The following is a 24,394-nucleotide window of genomic DNA, read 5'->3' on the forward strand; positions in this document are numbered from 1 at the left end:
CTTTTCTAATGACTTGGAGGCACTGGGTGGAAGACAGCTATAGCACAGTGTATGCATGTAAACTAGAAGAGCTTGCATTAGGAGGCCTCTGCATCCCAGGGAACAATTTACCCTGTGGAGTGACAGCCAGCCGTACCAACATCCTCCCATGCAGTTTACAACGTTTGGGAGAGCTCTGATTTATGTTTGGTGCTTTATAAGAGTCCTGTAGGCATAGATGAACTGAGTTAAGGCATCTTCCAACTGCCTCAGCTACACTGCTCTGCCAGATAGTGCTTTTATGGGCTGCCTGACAGAGGAAGGTTCCAATTGTTTTCTTACACTGCCCCTTGGTGCTGAGGCCCTGCATAATCATTTACGCTCTTGGAAATCGCCATAGGGAGTGGGTGGGTTTGCATACAGCCCACCTTCTCTGCTCACACTTCGACTGGAACTGGAAATTCCCTATTCTCAGAATTAGCTAACATTTATTTTATTTTCTATTTCCCTGTTTCAGAACCATTAGATTAAAAAGACTTAGAGACAGTGAGGCTCTCTCTTTCATGTACTGTTAGCCAGTCTACTTTAATGACAAACAGAGTCCTATCCTACATCCTCTATGCAAGCAAACCTCCCACTGAAGTCAAGTGGGAGCTTTGTGTAAGTAAGAAGTAGGGAGAGAATGGAGACCAGGTCTCTCTGCATGCTAGTGATGGATTAAATGCTGATTCCAACTTTCTGGTAAAGAGTAGCATTACAGGTATGAAGAGAAACAAAATAATATTTAAGCATAGATTCATAGATTTCCAAGGCCAGAAGGAACCACTGTGATCACCTAGTCTGACTTCCTATATAATGTAGGCCATAGAACTTCCCCAAAACAATTCCTTTTGAACTACAGCCTACCTTAAAAAAAATTCCAGTCTTGATTTTTAAAATTGTCAGTGATGGAGAATCCACCACAACCTATGGTAAATTACTCCAATGGTTAATTACCCTCACTGTTAAAATTTGATGCCTTATTTCCAATCTGAATTTGTCTAGCACTTCAACTTCCAGTCACTGGAACCTGTTATATCTTTATCTGCTAGACTGAAAAGCCCATTATCAAATATTTGTTCCACATGTAGGTACTTACAGACTGTGATCAAGTCACTCCTTAACCTTCCCTTTGTTAAGCTAACCTACTTATCCTACTCAAGAGTGACCTACTTGAGTCTATCACTGCATGCTTTCTAATCCTTTAATTATTCTCATGGCTCTTCTCCAAACCCTCTCCAATTTATCAACATCCTTCTTGAACTGTGGACACCAAAACCGGACCCAGTATTGCCGCAATTGTTGCACCAATGTCAAATACAGAGGAAAAACAATCTCTGTTCTACTCAAGGACATCCCCCCACCCCCGCATTTGTGCATCCAACGATCCCATGAGCCCTTTTGGCCACAGCATTTTACTGAGAGCTCACGTTCAGCTGATTATCCACCAGGACCCCCAAATCTTTTTCAGAGTCACAGCCTCCTAAGATAGAGTTGCCTATCCTGTAAGTATGGCCTACAATCTTTGTTCCTAGATGTATAGATTTACATTTGCCTATATTAAAGCACATATTGTTTGCTTGAACCCACTTTACCAAGTGATCAAGATCACTCTGTATCAGTGACTTGTCCTCTTCATTATTTACCACTCCCCCAATTTTAGCATCATCTGCAAACTTTTTCAGTGATGATTTTACATTTTCTTTCATGTCATTTTAAAAAATATTAAATAATGCAAGGTCAAGAACAGATCCCTGCAGGACCCCACTTGAAACGCACTGACTCAATGATGATTCCCTGTTCTATTTTGAGACCTATCAGTTAGCCAGTTTTTAATCCATTTAATGTGTCCAATTTTATATCATATACAGTTTTTTAACTGATATGTCATGCTGTACCAAGTCAAATGTTCTACACAATCTAAGTATACTACATCAACACTATTACCTTTAGAGATAACAGGTCAATTAGGTCAACAATAACCTGGTCTATATTGGCCATACAAGAATTAATAACAACAGAAATAAGTTACAACAGACTTACTACACTGTCTTTTATTTCACTAACATTTGATAGCATCAATGACTCATCACATACATATGTGAATTTTCATGTCATTCTCAGTACTGTTAGTTATTTTCCTAGCATAATAGTAACTGATAGTTCTATAATCCTTGTAATTAAATCTCATTTGATGCCACGTTCATAATTGTTGACTGAAATTATGGTGCTCCATAGTACATATAGACAAGCTAATTCAGAACGCTAAGTTGATTTCTAGCATACCAACCTCGCAGAGTGAAGCTAGAACTAACTAAAATAGAGACATATTAGGGAACTATTTGCCACTCACTCTGATCTGGAGCTAGTAGGTATTTTGAATAAAAATTTGTTTTGAAATGGACAAGATATTATCTTTCAAATGTGGCTACTGCAGATGCACAGAAACCATCTTTTATTATGTTGCAGCAGACTGTGGGCTAGACTCTATTCTTATTTATACTTGGTTATACCAGCACACTAAATCCTTGTCTACACTATGGGGGGAGATCGATCTAAGTTACGCATAGCTGAGGTCGATGTACTTAGATCTACTTACCGCGGGGTCCACACTACACTATGTCGATGGGAGATGCTTTCCCGTTGACTCCCCTTGTGCTTCTCATTCAGATGGAGTATAGGAGTCGACGGGAGAGCAATCTGCGGTCGATTTAGCAGGTCTTCACTAGACCCACTAAATCGACTGTCGATGCATCGATCGCTGCATGTCAATCCCCCGGTAAGCGTAGACAAGCCCAAAGTTACACCACTGAAGTCACTGGAGTTATTAAAGATGCTCACCAGTGAGACGGAAAGCAGAATTTGATCCTGTGTGTTCAATTTTACTTAGCTCAGTGAGAAAAATTTATTAAATTAGGAATTCTTTGAGACTCCCACGGGGGAAGTAGATAATCCTGCACCTCAGAAGAATCCTAATATAGAGAATATTTTACCTTAGACGTCTAACACACTTATCCCTCTCTCCTCCCTTTGTCTCATCAGGTAAGACATGTGTAAATGACTCACATCCACTAAAACAATATTAAAGTAGTGACTAAAAGCAAGAAAAGAAGGGAAATAGAGGTGAAATGTATCTAAATATTCCTCAGATTTTAAGACCTTCAGGGCAGGGATCTCATCTTTTCTGTGTTTGGACAGCATCAACAGAAAGGGGCCCCAATCCTGATTGGAGGCTTTGGACGCTGTCCTAACAAATATGTACCAGTATGTCATATAACAACAGCCATCTGTACAACAGACAAGTACAGAAGTAGAACAGGATGCCTGAGACCTTAAAGACTTTCTGAATGTTAACTTCCTGTCAAGTTTAGGTACTGGAGACTAAACAGGAGCACGCATATGTCTCAGTCTTAATTGTGAATTTCCTTTTATCATCTTCTTTTCCACCCTGAGAATCTTCCATGCATTTTTTGCACTAATGTTCATTTAGCTATTATTATATTTTGAATACATTTTACAACTCAGTAGGCCAGATGTAAATCATAATTGGGGCTAGACTGGGTGTAAATTGTCTTAGTTAAATTAAGAGAGTGAACAATTTTCTAATTCAACCGCTTGACACCTGCAGTAACTACAAAATTTATGTTAGTGATCAGACAAAGGGAGAAATGTTTAGCAATGCATCTATCTGGGTCTATTTCTACAGTATTTCTATTCTTTCTCTCATGTACATTATGGGTAGTGAACACAGATTTTATTTTAAAGCTGACATGCTGTAGAAGAAAACTGACCATTTCTTAGAAGAATGGGATATCATAGTTCTGTTCCTTCACTAGGGACTATGCTACTTAAACCCGACCACAACACTTATAAGGGTGCAGCCTTTTCTACTCAGAGAATGTGTTGGACACATGGGACAGATATACTTATTTTAAACTCAATTTGCACAAAGTCAGTGAAACTTTGTTCTCATTGGCTAAGATAGAGCGAGAAATCAGAAAGTGGCCTCGTGGCAGAATGTTATAACAATTCTGAAGAAATGCATGTATCTTCAATATGGCAAGACATGTTTCCTAAACTTCTGAAAACCGAGGCCCTCTTCAGAAAAATGATCACAGTTGCAGCCCTGCTTTCTGCTATATAAATTAAGATGTGTGGGTGTTTAACATCTCCCTTCTTTCTAGTCCTTCACGTCACCTCCACTGTAGGACACATTAGTGTAAATCTTTATGATACTTTCTCTTCTTTCTTACATGTTTTAACGAACAGTGAAATACTTACAATCATGAAACTGAAAGTGTCTCTGGCATCTGAGTTGGCAACCACTGAAATGAACTGGGAAGTTCACATCTCAGAGTTACTCAGACTCTCTGCAAACTCAGGCAGATACCTCTTTATCATTTACACTTCCTTCATATTTGGAATATTTTCTTCATAAATTTAACAGCTAGAAACTCTAGAGAACAACTGAGAAGTCTCTCTAGATCTACTAGGGATTCTTCTGTGCTCCCAGGAAGCATGCCTCACATTTTGAAATTTTTTCCAGTAAGGATGGATGGGATCAACGGAGGATGGGATAATCATATGGGTTTTATCTTCTGAAATGACTCTAGTGTTTAGTAATTACTATTAACAAAGGTGGGGAGTGACCCACATACCACATGGTTTGTCTACTCTCTGAGTAACAGATTGCTACTTTAAACAGAGTTTTGGTTAGGTGGAATAAAAAAATTACAATGGCTCTTTTGTTTGCAAGTCTTGCTGAAGCATTTTACTAATGTTTAAAGTTAGGTATGATGCAGCATCATAAGAAAGCCATAGGGTGAAGTTCCAGACCCAATGAAGTCAATGGCAAAACTCCAAATGACTTTAGGAGAGTCAGGATTTCATCCACAGACTCTAATTTCCATGATGGAGCATGTATCTCTTGTGGGAAACACAGGGCATGTAAATCCAGGCTCCATACCAAGAGAGGCACACAGTGCAAATAACATGTGTTGTCATTGCATAAGCACTGTTTACAGAGGTTAGGTGAATGCTATTTTTTGGATAAATTATGCATTTTCCATTTGTTAAAGATTATATAGCCCTTGAACAGTGCAAATACCTACAGTCCAGTAAAATGTTTGTAATGGTTCAATAAACACACAAATCATCTTTGTATATTTTTAAAGCAAACTACTACTATTAATAGTGTTCTACTTAGCCATTTATGTATATATAGTTTACAGTGAAAGTATTACAGTTTAACTTCTTATCTTAGTGCTTATCTACATGGGGAAGTTGTTCCAGAATAAATTCGGGTGTAAATTTAAAGAACAATAGCTATTCCAGAATAAGAGTATCTACATGAGGAGCTATTCTGGAATAGTTATTCTACAATAGTAATTCCAGCCAATCTTCCTGTGTAGACTAGCCCTTACAGTCTGATTGGTTCATTTGGCCTTCTGAGAATAGTCACTGGCATTTTAGCTGAAAACTCGAAATGCAGACTTTTAAAAAGCATTACTTATTACTAGGGCCCTACCAAATTCATGGCCATGCAAAACCCGTCACAGATTGTGAAATCTGGTCTTTTGTGTACTTTTACCTTATATCATTCAGATTTCATAGGGGGAGGCCAGCATTTCTCAGACTGGGGGTCCCAATCCAAAAAGGAGGCTGTGGGGGGGTCACAAGGCTATTGTGGGGGGGGGGGGGTTGCGTTGCCACTTTTCCTTCAGTGCTGCCATCAGAGCTCGGCGGCTGGAGAATGGTGGACGCTGGCTGGCTGCCCAGCTCTGAAGGCAGTGCTACAGCCAGCAGCAGCACAAAAGTAAAAGTGGCAAAATACCATACCATGCCCCCCTTATTTCTGCACGGCTGTGGGCAGTGGTGCTGCCTTCAGGGCAGCCGCGGGAGGTTCCTGGACCTGACCTGACCTGGGTCTGACCTGCAGGGGAAGAGGAAGTCCCATCCCTCTATAGCCCCTCCAGGACCTGCAGCTGGAGCCTGGCATTTGGTAGGTGCGCTTGGCCAGGGCACCCCCAGCCCTGCCCCTCCCCAGTTCCAGGCCCAGTGCCCTGGTGCTCGGGAGATAAAGGGGCCTTCGGCTGGCTGTGGGTGTGTGGGCACCCAGCTCTGAAGGCAGCTCAGCTGCCAGGAATAGCACAGAAGTAAGGGTGGCAATACCACAACCCCCCAGAATAGCCTTGTGACCCTCACATAAACCCCTTTCGTTTGGGATTCCCCCAGTTATAACACCGTGACATTTCAGATTTAAGTGTCTGAAACTGTGAAATTTACATTTTTAAAAATCCTGTCACCGTGAAATAGACCAAAATTGATCGTGAATTTGGTAAGACCCTACTTATTACCCATCTGTGATAGGTTGGGGGTCCTGCTCCTGTTTCTTTTCGAGTCACAAACAACTTAGAGACCTTCTTGTGGTTTATTTCACAGTGTTCCCCCACTACCTTTACATACTTGTGCTGCCCCATATTTACAACAACATACAGTCCTTAGCTGCCTTGGCCAAGGAGGGGAGAGACAGAAGGGATCTTCTCCTCTGGGCTCTGACTCTGAAAGCCTGCACCCTCTCCCCACACCTTTGCACATCCTTCCTATCTTCAGCCTAATGGGCTACTGGGCCTCTCAGCTCTCCTCAGCCCATCCCAATTAATCAATTAGGCACAGCTCTTCTTAATCAAGACTAGTCTAGAGCAACTAATTGGAGTTGCAGTGACCAGAGTGCTGGATCAGCTGCTGTTGCCCAGCACTCTATCACACACCTATCCCCTACTCCCTTACCTGACAGGAAGGTTTTTTTCTTCCCCCATGCTCTTCCTCACTTACCCTGTGGGGATCTCCCTCCTCCCTAGGGTAATCATTCAAGTCCCTCTTGTGGGGTCTGCTCATTCTCCCCTCTTTTCTCACAGAAGCCACTGGGGGGGGTAGGTTGTCCCCACAGCTCTGTTTCAGCCCACAAGTCTTCACACCATGGGCATCCTGGGAGCTGCATTCCCCATTCTCTCCCTTCTTACTTGTGGCGGAGTGTGTAGTCTCCCCGTATCTCCCTGATTACATGGGGCCCTGGGCTCTCCCAACCCTCCAAACCACACCTAGGCTTCTTCTCCCTGGCATTCAGGAGTGGAGGGATCCAAGGGATCCTTAACCTCTGTTAAGGAGATCGGGTTGAAAACCACTGCTCCAGAGCAACTAATTGGAGCTGAAGCAACCAGAGCACTGAATCAGTTGCTGTTGCCCAGCACTCTGTCACACCATGCTTGCCAATGACTTTCTTTTAAAACATATGTATAAATTATTCCTAATGTTCATTTCATATTCTAGTGGATTTATCTATCTGCACAAAGTTATAAAATACATTTTTATTACTGTATATATCATTGCTAAAATAAACATAGAAATAACTGAAAGTAATCTGCAATTAATGGATTTGTTTATTCGGTCATTTCAGGACTAGATCTTGTAAGTATTTTGAGCCAGCAGTACAGGGGATGTTAACCCTTTTTGACCTCAGCAACTAGTCAAAGTTCAGGACTCGGGTGACCAGATGAAACGGACAAAATATCGGGACACATGGGGGAAGCAAAACAAAACAAAAAACCGCTGGAGCGGCCAAAGCCACAATATCAGGACAAATGGTGTCTCATCCATGCATCGGTCGGGATGCAGGACAAAGAACTAAAAATTGGGAAATCTGGTCACCCTATTCAGAACCCTGGAGATGTTCTAGTTGGAAGTGGAAATTAATGCAGTCTGGTATTTTCTTTGATGCCATCTTGTTTATTTACAAAGAACATACAAAGTTCCCTGAACCCCCTCCCGCACTCCGAACCCCTCAGCCCCAGCCTGGAGCCCCCTCCTGCAGTGCAAAACCCGCATCTCCGGCCCCACCCCAGAACAGCCCCCAGCCGGAGCCCTTACCCCCTCCCACACCCCAACTCCCTGCCCAAGCCCAGATCTCCTTCCCGTACCCTGAACCCCTCATTTCTGGACCCACCCCAGAGCCCACCTCCCCCCCCCGCCCCAGCTGGAGCCCTCATCCCCTCCTGCACCTGAAACCCCTGCCCCAGCCCAGTGAAAGTGAGTGAGAGTGGTGGAGGGTGAGCGACGGAGGGAGGGGGATGGAGTGACTGGCGGGTAGAGCGTCAAAGAAGGGGCAAGGCTGTGGCGGGGCCTCAGGCAGGGTGTTTGGTTTTGTGTGATTAGAAAGTTGGCAACCTTAATACAAAGTCCTCCTTCTCCAACTCAGAAGGAACCAAGAACAAAAGGAGCAGTTTCTTAGCTTACAGATACAATCCTCTTTAGTCAACACCAACCCAAAAGATCTCTTTCTAGCTTTTTCCAGGGTCATACACTGTGCTCACAGGTTACTGCTTGACTTTCTTGATTTTACCTCAGCCTCTCTCTCTGTTCTTGCCTGTTTTCAGTTTCTGGATATGTCAGTTTTCCCTCCCTCCCAACCCACAACTTTACCCAAAACAATACTCAGCAAAAAATCCAGGGCATGTTCACAGAATCCCTTTATCTAGGTAGAGGCTATATCCTTACAAGGGAGGGTGCTTTAATACCCATCAATCTAATTGAAGTTTTAACCCAAACCACTGCAACATCTGTCCTCTCATTAAAAGCTATAAAGTTGGCCTTACATAAAAGCCAAGTGCTCCCAATGTTCGAAATGTACTGTGCTTGCCAAAAACAGACTTTTCTTCATTTCCACTGAAGGCTGCACAAAACAGAGAAGACAAAAGATGCTAATCTGATCTTCCTAAATGTCACATAATGAAGAACAAATGAGAAATGTGGCAGGTACATTTGTGATGTGCACACCTTTTTAAACCACTACATTCATCAGTGCCGAAAGAGTTCCAAGTATCATGTTTCATCATGTCTTGAAATCAGTGAAGCATTTACTCCAAAACAAGTTAACTGTTAAGCTTCATTAATGCTATAGAAAAGCTAAGAACTATACTTAATGACCAAGACACACTAAAGGGCATTGGCTGACTATTACTTATGTAGATAGATAAGGTGAGTGAGGTAATATCTTTTATTGGACCAACATCTATTGGTGAGAGAAATAAGCTTTCATAGCTGACATTGCAGTGATTGTATGGGTATGTTGCATCCATGCTGGCACAAAACTGATCTGGCCTGAGGACTTAGTCCTATAGCTATCAGGGGTGAATCAAGCTAATTACTGCCTCCCAAAAATCAATTGACACACTTTTGTGCATGGACACGAGGTAAATTTCAATTAACTGAGGGAAAACAATCAGTGTAGCTTTCTCCAGTGCAGACAAAGCTTGAATAATTCCTGCTGCATCTTGGAGGTCCCCCATGCAAGCTATACTGTAACACAAGCTATACTGTAACCCAAGCTTGTGAGAGCTTACAGAATCACAGCACAGAATCACAGAATAGTATTTAGGGACCATTTGCAGTGGAAGAGGTCTGGGCAGAAGTGATAGGAGCTATTATGAAAATCAATCTAGCTGCTCACTCTCCTGACTCCCTGAGTAATATGTTTTATTCTTACAAAGACAAGGTGGGTGAAGTAATCTTTTATTAGACCAACTTCTGTTGGTCCAATAAAATAAAATAATAAGGCAAGTTATTTCTCCTGTGTATAATCAGATTTAGAGCAAGTTAAAGGTTTATCATCTTATCACCTTCAGTGTTGGGTGAAGGCAAACAGAAGAAGCTTTTTTGAAGTAAGTTTCTTTATATCGTATGTGACTGCAGGTAATGGGCTCCTGCCAAGTGTCACTGTGCTGTGAAGCTGCTGTTTTGTCACTTATTATTTCAAGTGGGAATTTAGATTAATTGAATGCCTCTTGTTGCTTATTTAGCACCATGTTGCCATAAAGAGAGTAGATCTGGGAGGCGGAATCAGACACCCCAATGGGAGAACAGCAGGTGAGAACTCTGCAAAATAAGCAATTGAATCAACTGGTTCTAGACAATGTTATTGTGTATAAATATGTCAAACAAGGTCTTGTATAAAAGCTTGTAATGTCCTACACTTGATAGTTATTAGGAGATACTGTATGTATACAGGTTACGCTTATGAACGTATGCATGGATATATATTTAAAACATTGTAATTGTAACTTTTACTCCTGACAGAATTCTGTGCTTCTCTGGGGGCGCAAAATTCATATGGCCCACATATTTCTGTGTTCCCCTGCATAGAAAAATGCAAAAGAAATCTATGGGGGCACACGTGCCTCTTCCCCGGCAGCCCAGACAGTGCGTCTGTTCCAGTGTGCCTGGAGCAGCCTCAGAGATGCAAAAGCAGTGGACGTGTTGTTCCTTGACTTTAGCAAAGCTTTTGACACTGTCTCCCACAGTATTCTTGCCACCAAGTTAAAGAAGTATGGGCTGGATGAATGGACTATAAGGTGGATAGAAAGCTGGCTAGATTGTTGGGTTCAATGGGTAGTGATCAATGGCTCCATGTCTAGTTGGCAGCCGGTATCAAGTGGAGTGCCCCAAGGGTCGGTCCTGGCGCCGGTTTTGTTCAATATCTTCATAAATGATCTGGAGGATGGTGTGGATTGCACCCTCAGTAAGTTTGCAGATGACACTAAACTGGAAGGAGAGGTAGATACGCTGGAGGGTAGGGATAGGATACAGAGGGACCTAGACAAATTGGAGGATTGGGCCAAAAGAAATCTGATGAGGTTCAACAAGGACAAGTGCAGAGTCCTGCACTTAGGACGGAAGAATCCAATGCACTGCTACAGACTAGGGACCGAATGGCTAGGCAGCAGTTCTGCAGAAAAGGACCTAGGGGTTACAGTGGACGAGAAGCCGGATATGAGTCAACAGTGTGCCCTTGTTGCCAAGAAGGCCAATGGCATTTTGGGATGTATAAGTAGGGGCATTGCCAGCAGATCAAGAGACGTGATCATTCCCCTCTGTTCGACACTAGTGAGGCCTCATCTGGAGTACTGTGTCCAGTTTTGGGCTCCGCACTACAAGAAGGATGTGGAAAAATTGGAAAGAGTCCAGCGGAGGGCAACAAAAATGATTAGGGGACTGGAACACATGACTTACGAGGAGAGGCTGAGGGAACTGGGGATGTTTAGTCTGCGGAAGAGAAGAATGAGGGGGGATTTGATAGCTGCTTTCAACTATGTGAAAGGGGGTTCTAAAGAGGATGGCTCTAGACTGTTCTCAGTAGTAGCAGATGACAGAACAAGGAGTAATGGTCTCAAGTTGCAGTGGGGGAGATTTAGGTTGGATATTAGGAAAAACTTTTTCACTACGAGGGTGGTGAAACACTGGAATGCGTTACCTAAGGAGGTGGTGGAATCTCCTTCCTTAGAAGTTTTTAAGGTCAGGCTTGACAAAGCCCTGGCTGGGATGATTTAGTTGGTGTTGGTCCTGCTTTGAGCAGGGCGTTAGACTAGATGACCTCCTGAGGTCCCTTCCAACCCTGATATTCTATGATTAAATCACTGCGGGGGAAGGCGGGGTTGGATGTGCGTGCCTGCTAGCAAGCAAGAGAGACTCTGTCCCTCTCGCTTGGTACAGTGGCTTGCCGGGGGCGTGGATGGGTAGGTCTTATTATTATGCACGAGGAAGGCTCTTTCCCTGAGGCAGAAACGTAGCAGCCTGCCTGCTTGTTAATTGATCTCATTCTCTGAGGCAGAAATGTAGCAGCCTACCTACGTAGTAACATTGTTAATGTTCCTGTTGTTAGTTAACTGTTCCCATTCTCAGTCAATTCCCCCAGGAGCATAAAGCCTGTAAAAGTTTTAAGGCCCCTAAATTGCCAGAGTGATGTAAAGCCTTATAAATGACAGTAAGGGAATCAGCTAGGAAGATCTATGTGCTTTCTCACTTTTTTCCTGTGCCAAAGTGGCACAATGGGGTTAGATTACAGCTCAGGATTTATTTTACTTACCCGTTTAAATAAAAAGACTTTGAGGCCAAATAAAACATTTACCGAGCAGTCAATAAAATGTCAGGACAATCAGAAGCACACACTTCCCAAAGTATCCAGCCAGGTCTAGGACAATGATTAGCAAAACTGCATGACTTTTATGTGTGAAAGTCTGAGCAATTTAAAATGACATTTTACTTTTTTTTTTTTTTTTTTGCTGTTTGATGTTCTGTAATATAATTTACATGAAAATCCAGGATAACTGGAACACAGGGTATTAGTTACCAAGTGTTTGTAATTTAACTTTCATGCCTTTAGGAAATGCTGAATAGTTATTCGAACTGGTGTGATTATACTGCATTATTTTGACAAATAAAATATGCAGAATTTTGCAGAATTTTTAATTTTTTGGGTGCAGGAGTAAACTTTAGTGCAACTACAGCATCACTTCATAGCAGCGTGGTGTGGCAATCAAGCAGATCAAGCACCTTTCAGATGAGGGGTTTATATGACACTGGCTCTAAGCACATAGCATTGTCCAGTCATGAAGAGACAATGGTGGACCATTAAAGTTAAAGGGAAAACACTGAAACAAAATGAAACGGGAAAGAAAACCCCAGTCTGGAACCCCCGCCCTGCTCTGCTTAACCATGAATTACCATAGTCTCAGAAAAAGGAAAAAAAGTATGCTAACACTGTTAAAAGGGAAAGGGTTTTTGAAGTGAAGGCTATCCAGAAACTGAAGGCCAGGTATCTAAGTGGGGTGCTGTCCATGAAGCACTGGATCCCTTCTAGGACAGAGGATCTGCTGGGAAATTCTTCAGAGGCAATTGGTAACTTGTTTTAGAAAAGGGAATTTAGCTGATATAGAAGTGTAAAGCCCGCGATTGTGTCTTTATGTTTATTTTCTGTGTAACCTGTGTTTACTTTTCTTTTGTATTTCATCCTTGCATCTATGAATTTTCTATTAATACATTTTTTGTTTATTTTTAGCTCAAGAAGGTATCTGTTGCGCAAACTGTGTGGAGTTTGTGTGCTAAAAGTGAACTAATAATTGAGGGCAGGTTTGATGCCTTCAGGAGTGACGAACTAGAGGGGAAAAGTCTGGTAGTTAAGAACTCGGGGAGCTGGATTTGGGACCAGAAGAGATTGCTGAGGTCACCCTGCAAGAAGAAACTAAGCTGGTGGAAGCCAGGGTGGGACCTTATGCTTGTAGGCTGATCATTGGTGTCAGAGCGCTGAACCAGAACAGCGTAGCATTAAGACACCCAGAGTTGCAAGGCAGGTGGTACAGAACCCCTTATTGGTCTGGGTGATCCCCAAAATGGTAGAGAGGGTGGTCACTTTCATAGTGGTCTTATTACTTCCAATTTGAGCTTCTGAGCAAGATCTTCAGTGGGCAAAAATAAGCATAGCTCATTGAAGTTAATGGAGTGTGCCAGTTTATATCAGCTAAGGATCAGGACCTCTGTGGGAAGCTGTACAAGGATAATCTGCTTTAGATGTCAATTATTTTTCTGATTAAACTGGTTGAAGGCCAGATGTAATTAATAAATCATGAGCTAGCTGTGGCCAATCTGCATGTTGTTAAATTTATTCATTAAAGAGAGCCCACTATTATAGTGCACCTGTGTGTTGTCTTTCCCCTCACCCTGTCTTATATCTTTCCACCACTGCAGAACCCACTTTATCCATTCCATTTGTCAGGAAAAGCTGCTTGTGAAGCACATACTGTATAAGGCCTGATTCTGCATTTCTTGCATACCCAAAGCTTCAAAGAGTTTTTTGTAAGCCAACAATACTGGATGAGGCCCATGCATTCTTATTTTGCAATCAATGTGCAGTTACCAACCCGATATATTTATATTATTTTTCTAGTGTCCAGAAATATTCTAGATGCCTCACAGAAACACTTACAGACTAAGGCACCCCCCTATCTTGTCATTCATGTACTTGTTATCCTTGTGACTAGTTTCTTAATTGCCATGTCAGTATCATGCGAATGCCACTTTTGGTGCAATATCACATTACTTTCTGCATTGTAGGATATATCCCCAGAGAAGGGGACAAATTAGATATGATTTTGAAACACACGGACTGGTTTTCATAGGGAGGGAAAAAAAATCAGGATATTTGCTAAATGTGGACTATAAAATACTTTTGCAGTTCAACTGGTTTATGACAACTGTGAGATCACACAGATTTATATGCAGGCTAAACTATATGTACAGAACTTGGATTATATGCCTGTAGGTATAAAATAATAAGGAAAACAACAAAATTCCTCACTGTGATTCATTCACATAAATATCTTATCATGATTCATTCGTTTGTCATGAACATTTAAGAACAGAAACATGCACCTCTTACCTTTTGTTTTTGTCCTCTATCTGCAAGATATATACCATGTCATCGACAGCATGCAGTTTGGAGCTGCTGTCTCCCCATTTCAACTTTAGGCTCTGAGGGCCTGCTGCAGCACACTCTAACCGAGGAGGTAAGGGTGGTAAGGGCCTGGTTTTTGCCGTAATGAAGTGGCTAAATGGTCCAGCTCCAATTTCATTGACAGCCTGGATCCTGATCCTAAAATAAACAAAAATAAAGCAGGTTTAAGTAATGTGCTTTCAGAAGGCATTTTATCTAAAAAGCCCCAAAGGGCAAAGCTGTTCTTGGCCTTCAGAGTTAAATTTGGTATAGCATCAATTTAGTAGCTCATATGTCCACTCCCAATAGTCTATATCTTGTCTTGGCAAAGTGAAGGGCTCTTTAACCTACCCACTCTTTCCTGCTCTATTACGATCTTCTTTACATCATAGCAGCAATGACGACAATGAGCAATGATCAGAAAGGAGAGATGTGCTATACTATCCAGCTTAATTTCAGGGCCTCAGGGCCACATTGCAACACCCTTACTCACACTGAATAGTACCTATGCAATGAGCTGTCCAACTGTAGCCAATGGGACTGCATGAACAATAAGGCACTTCTCACTGTGAATAAGGGCATCCCAATCTACTTATGCATTCATTTTTGTTACCAGTTTAAGGTCAGCCTTACTCATGGTGAGTAGTTAGTCACTACGCCAATAGTAACATTTCTTCAGTTGGCTCCTTGCAAAGAGAGAGACTATTCAGTGTGGGTAGTGTGGCAGAATCTGGTACATGGTGATTATGAAACATGCAATATTGAGATTGAGGTCCTCTTTTTCCTCACAAACACAAACAGCCTGGAGAATTGTTGGGAAGGCTACTGCAAAGCTATCATCAGACGGGGTAACACCTTTTTGTCACTACAGACCGTGACCAGATTTGAACCACCAGCTAAGTGGTGAATGGTGCCACACCCTGGTCCCAAGACACTGTATTATTCTAATCGATATAGCTCTTCCCACAAAGGGAGTTTTGAAACTGGTATGATCATATCAGAAACCCCAGAATCTAGCTGTTTCTCATACTCTGAAAACTACTGAGAATAAGATTTTTCAAACCAAGTGCCAAGAAAAATGTTAGTAGTACGTAGACAGATTATGGGCATAACTTCCAATATTACATGACCCCTTTGAACTTTGTATGCTTAAATATTCACAGTTAAAGATTGATTTATGAGCTCAGTCAAGAACCTGGCTCATGGACAAAAGCTTACTGAGCCATCTGAATCAAAATAAGTGACCCTTGGGAGTAAGAGGAAGACAAATCAGCTATATAGTCCTACAGGTTTTCTCCTGGGAATGTCCCAGTGATTGGGTTAGGCTTCTGAACCCGATTGTTCCACCAGAGTAATGGCTCCTGGCTTCTATGACCATTTCAATCATTTACTTCTCTGTGGCTCAGTTTAATCATTTGGGGATAAGATCATCTCCTTCGATCGCAATATGTGAAACTTCATGTTTGGAGAGAGTTTGGAAATCCTTGAACTATACACTATATAAGCAGTAATAATGGTACAGACAGGGCAGATGTATGCTTCAAAAATCTGTTAACATCAAAGTGGAAAGGAGAAAAACCTAGTGGGCAAACAAAATGATTATGATTTTACAAAGAATGTCCTCGTTTAGATGGCTGGACAGATGCTACCTTCTTTGGAAACGCTATGCACAGCAGTCTAATTTTCTCATGGGCAAAGATTCTTGACAGGAGATGTTGCTTCTTTTGAGAACTACAAGCCACCAAGAAGCCAGTAACTACTAGCAGAAAAACAGTCATTCACAACATTGCCTCTGCCTACTATAAGAGAAGCAGCAGCTATATGGGATCTTTCCACTTGACATAGCCACTTACTTAGATTAAAGAACTTGGAAAAAACATAGTATTAAAACTTCAAAGGATTTCTTTGCCTTAGAAGTTTATTTTCTCTCTTTCATTATAAAAAGCAAGAGGGAAATCATAGTCAATCTATGTAGGGGAAAAAATCATTAACAAATACATCAGTAAAGAGAAAGTCTTGCCTGCAAAGTATGCAGATGCAATACCCCCCCACACGTAACATATTGCATTAATGCAGTGAGTTATACAAGGGGCAGAGCATTGTTGTGCTGCCCTTGAGAAGCCTGAGAGGGAGTGTATGATTTAGGGAGTCATGCTACTTTGCCTACTATTCCAGGGAGGAAGTAAACTGTGAAAGTATACCCATCTCAGCTATGCTCCCCAGCACGCTAGTGTCCCAGGGCACATTGGTGACTCCAGCCTTCTCCCCTCCTATTATTGCCCACCTTTGTGAGAGGCAGATGGAGTGGCTCTGCAGAGTCCACTTGCCCCCGTGCGCAGGAAACAGTAGTACAGCACAGGAGATTAAAGGGGTACCTTATGCCTCCTCTACTGCCTGGAGCTGCCATGCAGGAAGGGCCCTGCTCAAGTTCAAAATATTTTGCTTTGGAAAAACTCTCATACAAATGCTCACAATGCTCTCTTAGGCATGTATTAACATCTCCATTTTACAGAGGGGAATTCAGACCGAAAAGGGTAAATGTCTTGACAAAGGTCATGAGGTGAGCCAAAGGTCACAAAAGGAGCCAAAGCAGAGCTAGGATTAGAACTCAGTATTTCCTGGCTCTCTGAGCTGTGCTCTATTCACTGTCTCTTCCTTGACGGTCTTGTGCTTTTCCATAATCATTTTGGTTCTACTATTCTACTTCTGTACTTGGAAGAAAAGCCTACTGAGCGTCTAGCTTTGGCTGGCAGAATTTATTTTGAATATTTATTCCTACTAAAGAACTAATAGTCTGTCCCGCTTTCCATATACCCACACAACGTGCACTGACTTTAGTAGAACTTATGCACATTCTTAAGGGTAGCATAGACCTTTTAGCTGAAAATGTTGAAATGCACCATTCTCCCATGCGGCATTGTGAGTAGAATTACTCATGGGATAAAAATAACATGTTTGAAAAAAGAGAGTCACTTTCTGCCCTCAGATGCATACCTGGAACGCTCATTGGCCTCATCTAGATTTGTACGTGTTCTGTACACGTCAGGGCTCAGAGCCTTTTCATATACAATATTTCTTCGAGGTGGCAATGTGTTTAGAGATCAAGTAGTCGGAATTCATTTTCATCTTTATTGCCTCTCACTTGATTGTTCTAAATTTAGAAAGAACCATTGCTATTTATTTCACTTTCTTCCTTTCCTGTTTTTAACTCTGTCCTGTGCTGAAATAAATGTTCCATTTTGTAAACCACTAAGGGGAGGTCAAGAGAGAAGCCAGGAAGATGTACCAGAAGAACTTTGGTTTCCAAATCATGTTTGTCATTCACTGTTTTAAAAATGTGTGGTTTCTGATTGTTCTGTTGCTTTTTAAGATGCATTTCTTTAAAGGTCGCTTTTTTGGATCCTCTAATTTCAACTTAGACAACTTAGTATTAGGAAGTGAAAAAGTGTAGATGTCATTTTATTTCCATTTCTTTCCACCCTATTTTCTGGACTACAGTTTAAATTAAGAGGCCACATACTGCATATTAGATCTTTACATTTAAAGTCCTATATCATAGAAACAGCATAGTTTATTGAATGGACTGAACATTGAACTAAGAGCCAGGAATTCAGAATACTATTTCCAGTTCTTGCACTAATTTGCCTCAGACAAGTTATTTTTCCTCTCAGCATTTAGTTGCTCTGCAAAATGGGTCTGATACTACTTATCTCCCATACAACAGTGTTCTGAGGATTAGTTAGATAAAGTTAAAGTTTTCAATGTGCTAAGTAGCAGTAGCATTATAGTGATCTTCAAGATTTCTTACAGACCAAACAAGTGCAAGTAAGGAGTGTTTCTTTATGTCGTAAGGTTCTGATTCTGATCTCTGTTACATGAGTGTAAATCAGAAATAACTCTACTGAAGAGAATGAAATTACACTAACTTAAAACCTCTGAGATCAGAACCAGGCCTTAACGTTTAAAAACTCAATTTCATTTTCACAATCTACGTTCATAGATTCACAAATAGCGTTCTGCATTTGTTGATGCAATGGAGGTAACTAACAGATACAAAAACTATGGTACGATTAAGACAAAGCAGGTCAAAAAAGCTAAAGAAAAAGAAAAAGAAAAAAGAAGCATAGACATTGAAACAGACTGACTACTTTATTGGTATTATGAGAAGCACAATTAATGCAGACTTTTTTCTTACTTCACATTGTATGCTCATTATTTCAGCTTTGAAAGTCATTGTATTAACTCCTAATAGCTTTCCAAGGTGAAAATAGGCGGAAATAATTTTCAATAGGAAGCTGAGAATTCATCATCTAGTAATGACATATGGATGGTGATATGTGCCTAAATTAAGAAATATCAGCTTTTTGCAGGGAGTTTAAAGCAATGAGTTCATAAATAGAGGTTCTACTACTTTTACATTTTGCAGTAAATAAACCAAACCTCAACAAAAACAAACCACCTGTCTCCAAATCATTTAAGCTTCAACCATTTCTCCATGACAGTATCATATTTTGAAGAAAAAATTATGAGAGCATTAGAAATTTCATGTAAACGTCATCTTGCATTTCTTAAACCTACTTTTAAACGATGGAGGTGTGTGCATGTAAGTTGTATGTACACACACATATATATACTCATGAACTAGGAAAATCAGAAGGATGGTGAAAACTGCATTCAGCCTCAAATCAACATAAAAGGCATCTTCCCAAACATACGCCTCGGAAAAGCAACAACTGGTGGTTTGTTTGACTCTACCAAATTAAACTTGTCAGGCAAGTCCTCACTGATGTTATCACTTGTAAGTCTTTGCCAAGTTGCTACTGTCAGTGTAATGCTGGGCATATGTGGCTGTGTGTATATCCATCTGTTCATACAGCTTGATACGATGGGCCAGACTACACTGGCCTTCATATGGGGTGCAAATGAGGCAGTGAGACTCAAGGAATATTTACACTCTGTCTCTCTTTTTCTCTGTGGTACTGTTATTTATTATTTGGATTAAAGTGGTGCCTAAAGGCTAGGGGCACATTGTGGAAGGCACTGTACAAGTACATAACTGCAGCTAAGCAAATAATTCATATTTTGGTTTGGTGGCCGAACTGAAAAATCCCAAATCAATTTGGTTAGTTTTGAGGTTTCCTTGACAAAACAACAAATAGAAAAACATTTACTCAGATTAAATGAAAGGGTTAAAATGTCGACATTTTAAAAACAACATTTCATTTAAAAAATGTAAAACCAAAATGTTTTGACATTTCTACTTTTTTTTTCTGCTGAAACTATTTGCTAAATTAGAACCAAAGTTGTGAATAGTTTTGGAGTCCTGAAAAATGCATTTTTCAATAAAATTTCTATTTACTGAAAAAATTTCACCCAGCTCTACATATAACAAAGCTAGCCCAAACAGCTTTCACTCTAAGTCTAAGACTACAGGCAACAGATACATACGACATAAGATTCATAAGAACAAGGAAACAGTGAAACAATCACTATAAACATCTATATACACACATAAGTTATTTTTATTTAAGAATTTACATTGAAATATTTGTGTTAAAAACCATTCATAAAGTCACTCTTACCCAGCCTTCAATAGTGATTTCTAAGGTAAACTTAAAAATGCTGAAACAATGGAGGGTTTTTTAGGTCTACTTTCAAATGAACCAATCATAATTTTAAAACAAATATTTGGAAAATGTAAACAGTAAATTTGGAGGACATTACCTAATGCTTCTAGTCTTGGCATCAGACCTCTCTATCACTTGTATCCATTTTTGTATTTTCCCACTGGCTCTTTTCAATTAGATTCAGGAAACAATTTTTCAGATCAGGCAAATTTAGAAACTCTTATAGGACCTTCAATAACCGATCATATTTTAAAATGTTCTTGACCCAGGAAAATAAATATGCTGAAAAGGATGTTATTTTCGGTTTGGTAATGGAATAATTTGTATAGTATTCTATTTGCAAGCTGGAAAATCACTTCTGAATTATTCTTAAGCAGCCTGACATGAGAAGAGTTTGATATACAAGTTCTCATAAAATTAACGCAATGTACCCATTCTTGTGAAAAGCAATGTCTAACAGCTAGGACAGCAAATATAAACTCTTCCATTTCTAGAAAGGAGAAAGAGCAGAGTGAAAAATAGGATTCATGTCTAATATTATAGCCTAGATTAAACTGAATTAAATATTTTGTGGTAGAATAAGGTATTATTTCTAGTTTGACAGTGACTAACCTGATCCTTCAGTCCTTACGAAGGCAAAACTGCATGATTAGACTCAAAATTCTACTTTATCTAAGGTATTAATATGGCCCCCATTGCCTAAGTATCTAAGCACAGGACCCTTTCATTTATCCTCACAACAGTCCTGTGAGACACCTTTATTCCCATTTTACAGCTGGGAAACTGAGGCACAGGAAAGTCTGTAATGGAGGTGTACTTGAACCCATATCTCCCAAATCTCAGGCTAAGACTAGACCATCCTTCCTCTCTATGAGCCTGCTTTTGAGCATTGAAATGAATGGGGAGGCTTTATAATTATTTTAGCTGGCGTAGTATCAGATCTGCATTCCTTCTTACTCAGGCAAAACTCCATAGTCTTAAAAGTAAGAAAGAAGCATAATCTATTCAGGACTTTCAATGGTTAAATTACACACATAAATATTTATAAATATTTGTGAGCTCTGGAACACTGAGCCCAATTTTGCAGGTCCTTACTCTGGTAAAACTTCTACTGGTAGCTCAAGGACAGCTGGACTGAGCCCTTTGCTTCAAAACACACAAAGCTCAATCCTCAGAGATATTTTCATATGCATTTCTATTTTCATTCAGAAAGGTCTTTCCCTTGACATGGTTTACAAATTGCAACTGCAATGTTTTTATTTCCATAGATGCTTATAAGCCAAACTTAAAATAAGTTATCCTATTAAAAGAAATATTCAGTAAGATGGCTAAGTATGTCAGTGATGCATGCGTAAACAAACACTCCTTAACAAGTCTGCCAAATTGCTTGGGGGTGTGGAGTGGCCGGTAGGGAGGGAGGATGGAATCACAACAGTACAGCATGGTTAATGAGGAAAAATAGAAAGACAAAACATAGGAACAAAGTGTACCTAACAGGAAAACAAAAGATAATTTCTCCCCCAAAATCCAGTAGTTAAAAGTAAGTTTTTCACCATTTTCAGCTGGCATACCATGGGCTATTTATTCACTTACAGTCTTATCAAATCATACAAAAAACAGTTAAAGGAAGTTTTGACAGAAATTACATCTTTTATGTGATAAAAATACTGCTGCAATATGTAATCTCAATTGTTGTAATTGTACTTCAAAAATATACAAGGAGCTGTACTGCAGTAAGTACTCACAGAAAGTCTAGTAAAGAAACTGAACTAGTGGACTTGATGCAGAAATTATGGATGGAATTCTATGGCCTATGTTATACAAGAGGTCAGAACAGAAGACTTTATTAACTTTCACTTAATAAAAAGTAAGGGTCCCTTTTTACAAACCTTTACGTGCTCAAGTACTTTATACCTCCACTGCAGTCAATGAAATTACTCGTGCTAAGTACAAATTAATTGTGTGAGTAAAGATACGCAGGATCAGGCCCTACATTTGAGGATGAAGATATTTACTTTTTTGTTATTACTGTGAATATACACATACACGCAAACACACAGAGTGATATACATATACACACACACACACACAGTGATATACACATACACAAAGTTGGGAGTACTGAATAGGAATAAGGAACGGGTACATCCCCCTTACAAGGCATTGGTATAATTCGAAGAGTGAAAAACCTTTCTGGTGAGAGACTTAAGAAGTTCAGTCTCCTTAGCTTATCAAAGAGAATATAAAGAGGTGACTTGATTGTGATCTATTCTGTAAGTACCTACACTGGGAGATTTCAAAATAGGTTTCTTTAATAGCACACAACCACATAAAATCTAATTATTGGAAGTTGAAGCTAAACAAATTCAAATGGGAAATAAGATGCAATGGAAGGTAATTAATCACTAATGTGCCAAGGAATGTGTGTGGTGTATTTTCCATCATTTGAAATCGTTAAATCAAGACTGGATGTCTCTTTCTAAAAGATATGACCTAGCTCAACCAGAAGTTATGGGCTTGATGCAGAAATTACTGGGTGAATTTCTATAGCCTGTGTTATTCAGGAGGTCTGAGTATATAATCATAACAGTTCCTTCTGGCATGAATAGCTATAAGTCTAAGCAACAAAGGCAAGATCTCATTAACATAAAATAGAGAATTCCAAAAAATGCCACTTCTTCTTTAGGTTCAGGGCCTAATCTTGAGAGAGAAGGAATATTTCCTTTGAGGTACTGCATGTTCTCAACACACTGCAGGATCAAACTTTGATTGGAAGACAATGTGTTCAACTCTATAATTAATCCCATTTCCTTTTTTTAAATGAAAGCTTAGATACTGGAAAACAGCAATATTGGCAGAAAGAAACCATTGTAAAAGAATCCACAATTTTTTTTTGTGCCTGAAGATTTAGGGTTTTCTTTGTTAAACCTTAACCAGGCCTTCATTTTTGCTTATGTTGGCAATTATTTCTATTTACCATTTATGTCATTTTGAAGTCCAAGTTCCTGATTGCCCTAGTTAAATGGCTTATGAGTACAAAAATGAACAAGCCAATAATTTGTGCCTGCAAAAATGAAGGTCAGCACATGAAATTTTGCTCTAATGCTTTAGTACTAAGCAACTGAAATGACTGTTTCCATTTTTGTTACAGAAAAGCAGATCCCAGGAGTTGCATTTTGATATTACATATTTTTCCTCTCTGAAGAGCACAGAAATAAGCACATAATATACAACAAGAGCATCTGAAGCATTCCGTTTTATGCCTTTGTTCAGTGACAATGTCTCACTCTGTCATGTTAATTTTAAACAGTCCATTAGTGTGCAGAGTAAACTTGAAATGCACATGGTTGACTATGGGCTTATATAATTAACAAACAGTATGAACCCTTTCAACAAGTCCCTAAACTGGGCTGGAGCCTTGTGACAAACAATTTCCCTAAGTTACAAAGAGCTGCACTGAAGAAGAACACTTCAGCATGTACGGATTTTGCTAGCTACGAGTGAACTCAGAAGCAGTTGAAGCAGACATTAGTATTAAAAAGATGGTGAGCAAGTCATTTTGCTAGATTAGGACAATCTTTGTCCCAGTCAAAGCTGAATTTTCCAAAGTTCTCTGGGGCAGGCAGGTAGAGATAAAGTGCAGCTAGTCACATGACCAATTTGACTACCAACCAAACATATCCAAAGCATCTAAATTTTGGGACATATTTACAGATCTTTAAGCGGAAGACTCTGTCACATCCTCTCAGATCATCTTCATGCTGTTTACAGTGAAGTGATTTGCATATCTAGGGGTTTTATTTTATTTAAACTATTTTTATACTATCAGCTCAGTGTGCAGACTTACTTGGTAAACTACTGCTGTGCAAAATATGCATTTTTCCAATTTTGGTTCTTGCTAACTAGAGGTTTGCTTTGAGATTCTGGCTTCAAACAAACCCAAAACCTGGCAGTGAAATGCCACTGAAACCACAGAGTTTTGACTAGTTTTGCTGACTTTAAACTCAGACCAGGCTTGCCAAGAGATTTGACAATCTCCGAGGTCTTGCTTAATGTTTGGGTTTGAAAAGAAACCTAATGCCAGGTAACTTTCACTTGCTTTCATTGCACAAATTTAACACAGTTTACTATACCCCCATATATCATAAAATAATAATACGTCCAATTCAGAGTAGCTCAAAGGGATTTGCAAATGGCAATTAATTAAACAACCTTCTTATGTTATGCCTAGGTAATGTTATGTTATGCCTTTCTTATGTTATGCCTAGGTTGTAAATAACAACCTTCTTATGTTATGCCTAGGTAATATGATGATTGGCGCGCTAAAAATATCATGGATAGACTGGATATACACAGATGGGGTATGTGTGTGTGTGAACAAAAATCCACCAACAATTATTTTAAAAGTTTCTTTCTTCAGAGCTATTTT

The 24,394-nt window shown here is 40.0% G+C and overlaps 1 protein-coding gene across 1 annotated transcript in view; it reads right to left on the reverse strand.

Moving 5' to 3' along the window:
- FNDC3B (fibronectin type III domain containing 3B) overlaps positions 1-24,394 on the reverse strand; it is a 366,117-nt gene that overhangs the window by 39,779 nt on the left and 301,944 nt on the right. The window contains exon 23 of the mRNA XM_048864394.2: positions 14,285-14,497. Coding sequence (XP_048720351.2) covers positions 14,285-14,497 — 213 coding nt within the window. The remainder of the gene's footprint in view (positions 1-14,284; positions 14,498-24,394) is intronic.

This window comes from Caretta caretta, chromosome 9, assembly GCF_965140235.1.
Source record: "Caretta caretta isolate rCarCar2 chromosome 9, rCarCar1.hap1, whole genome shotgun sequence".
NCBI classification, from domain to species: Eukaryota; Metazoa; Chordata; order Testudines; family Cheloniidae; genus Caretta; species Caretta caretta.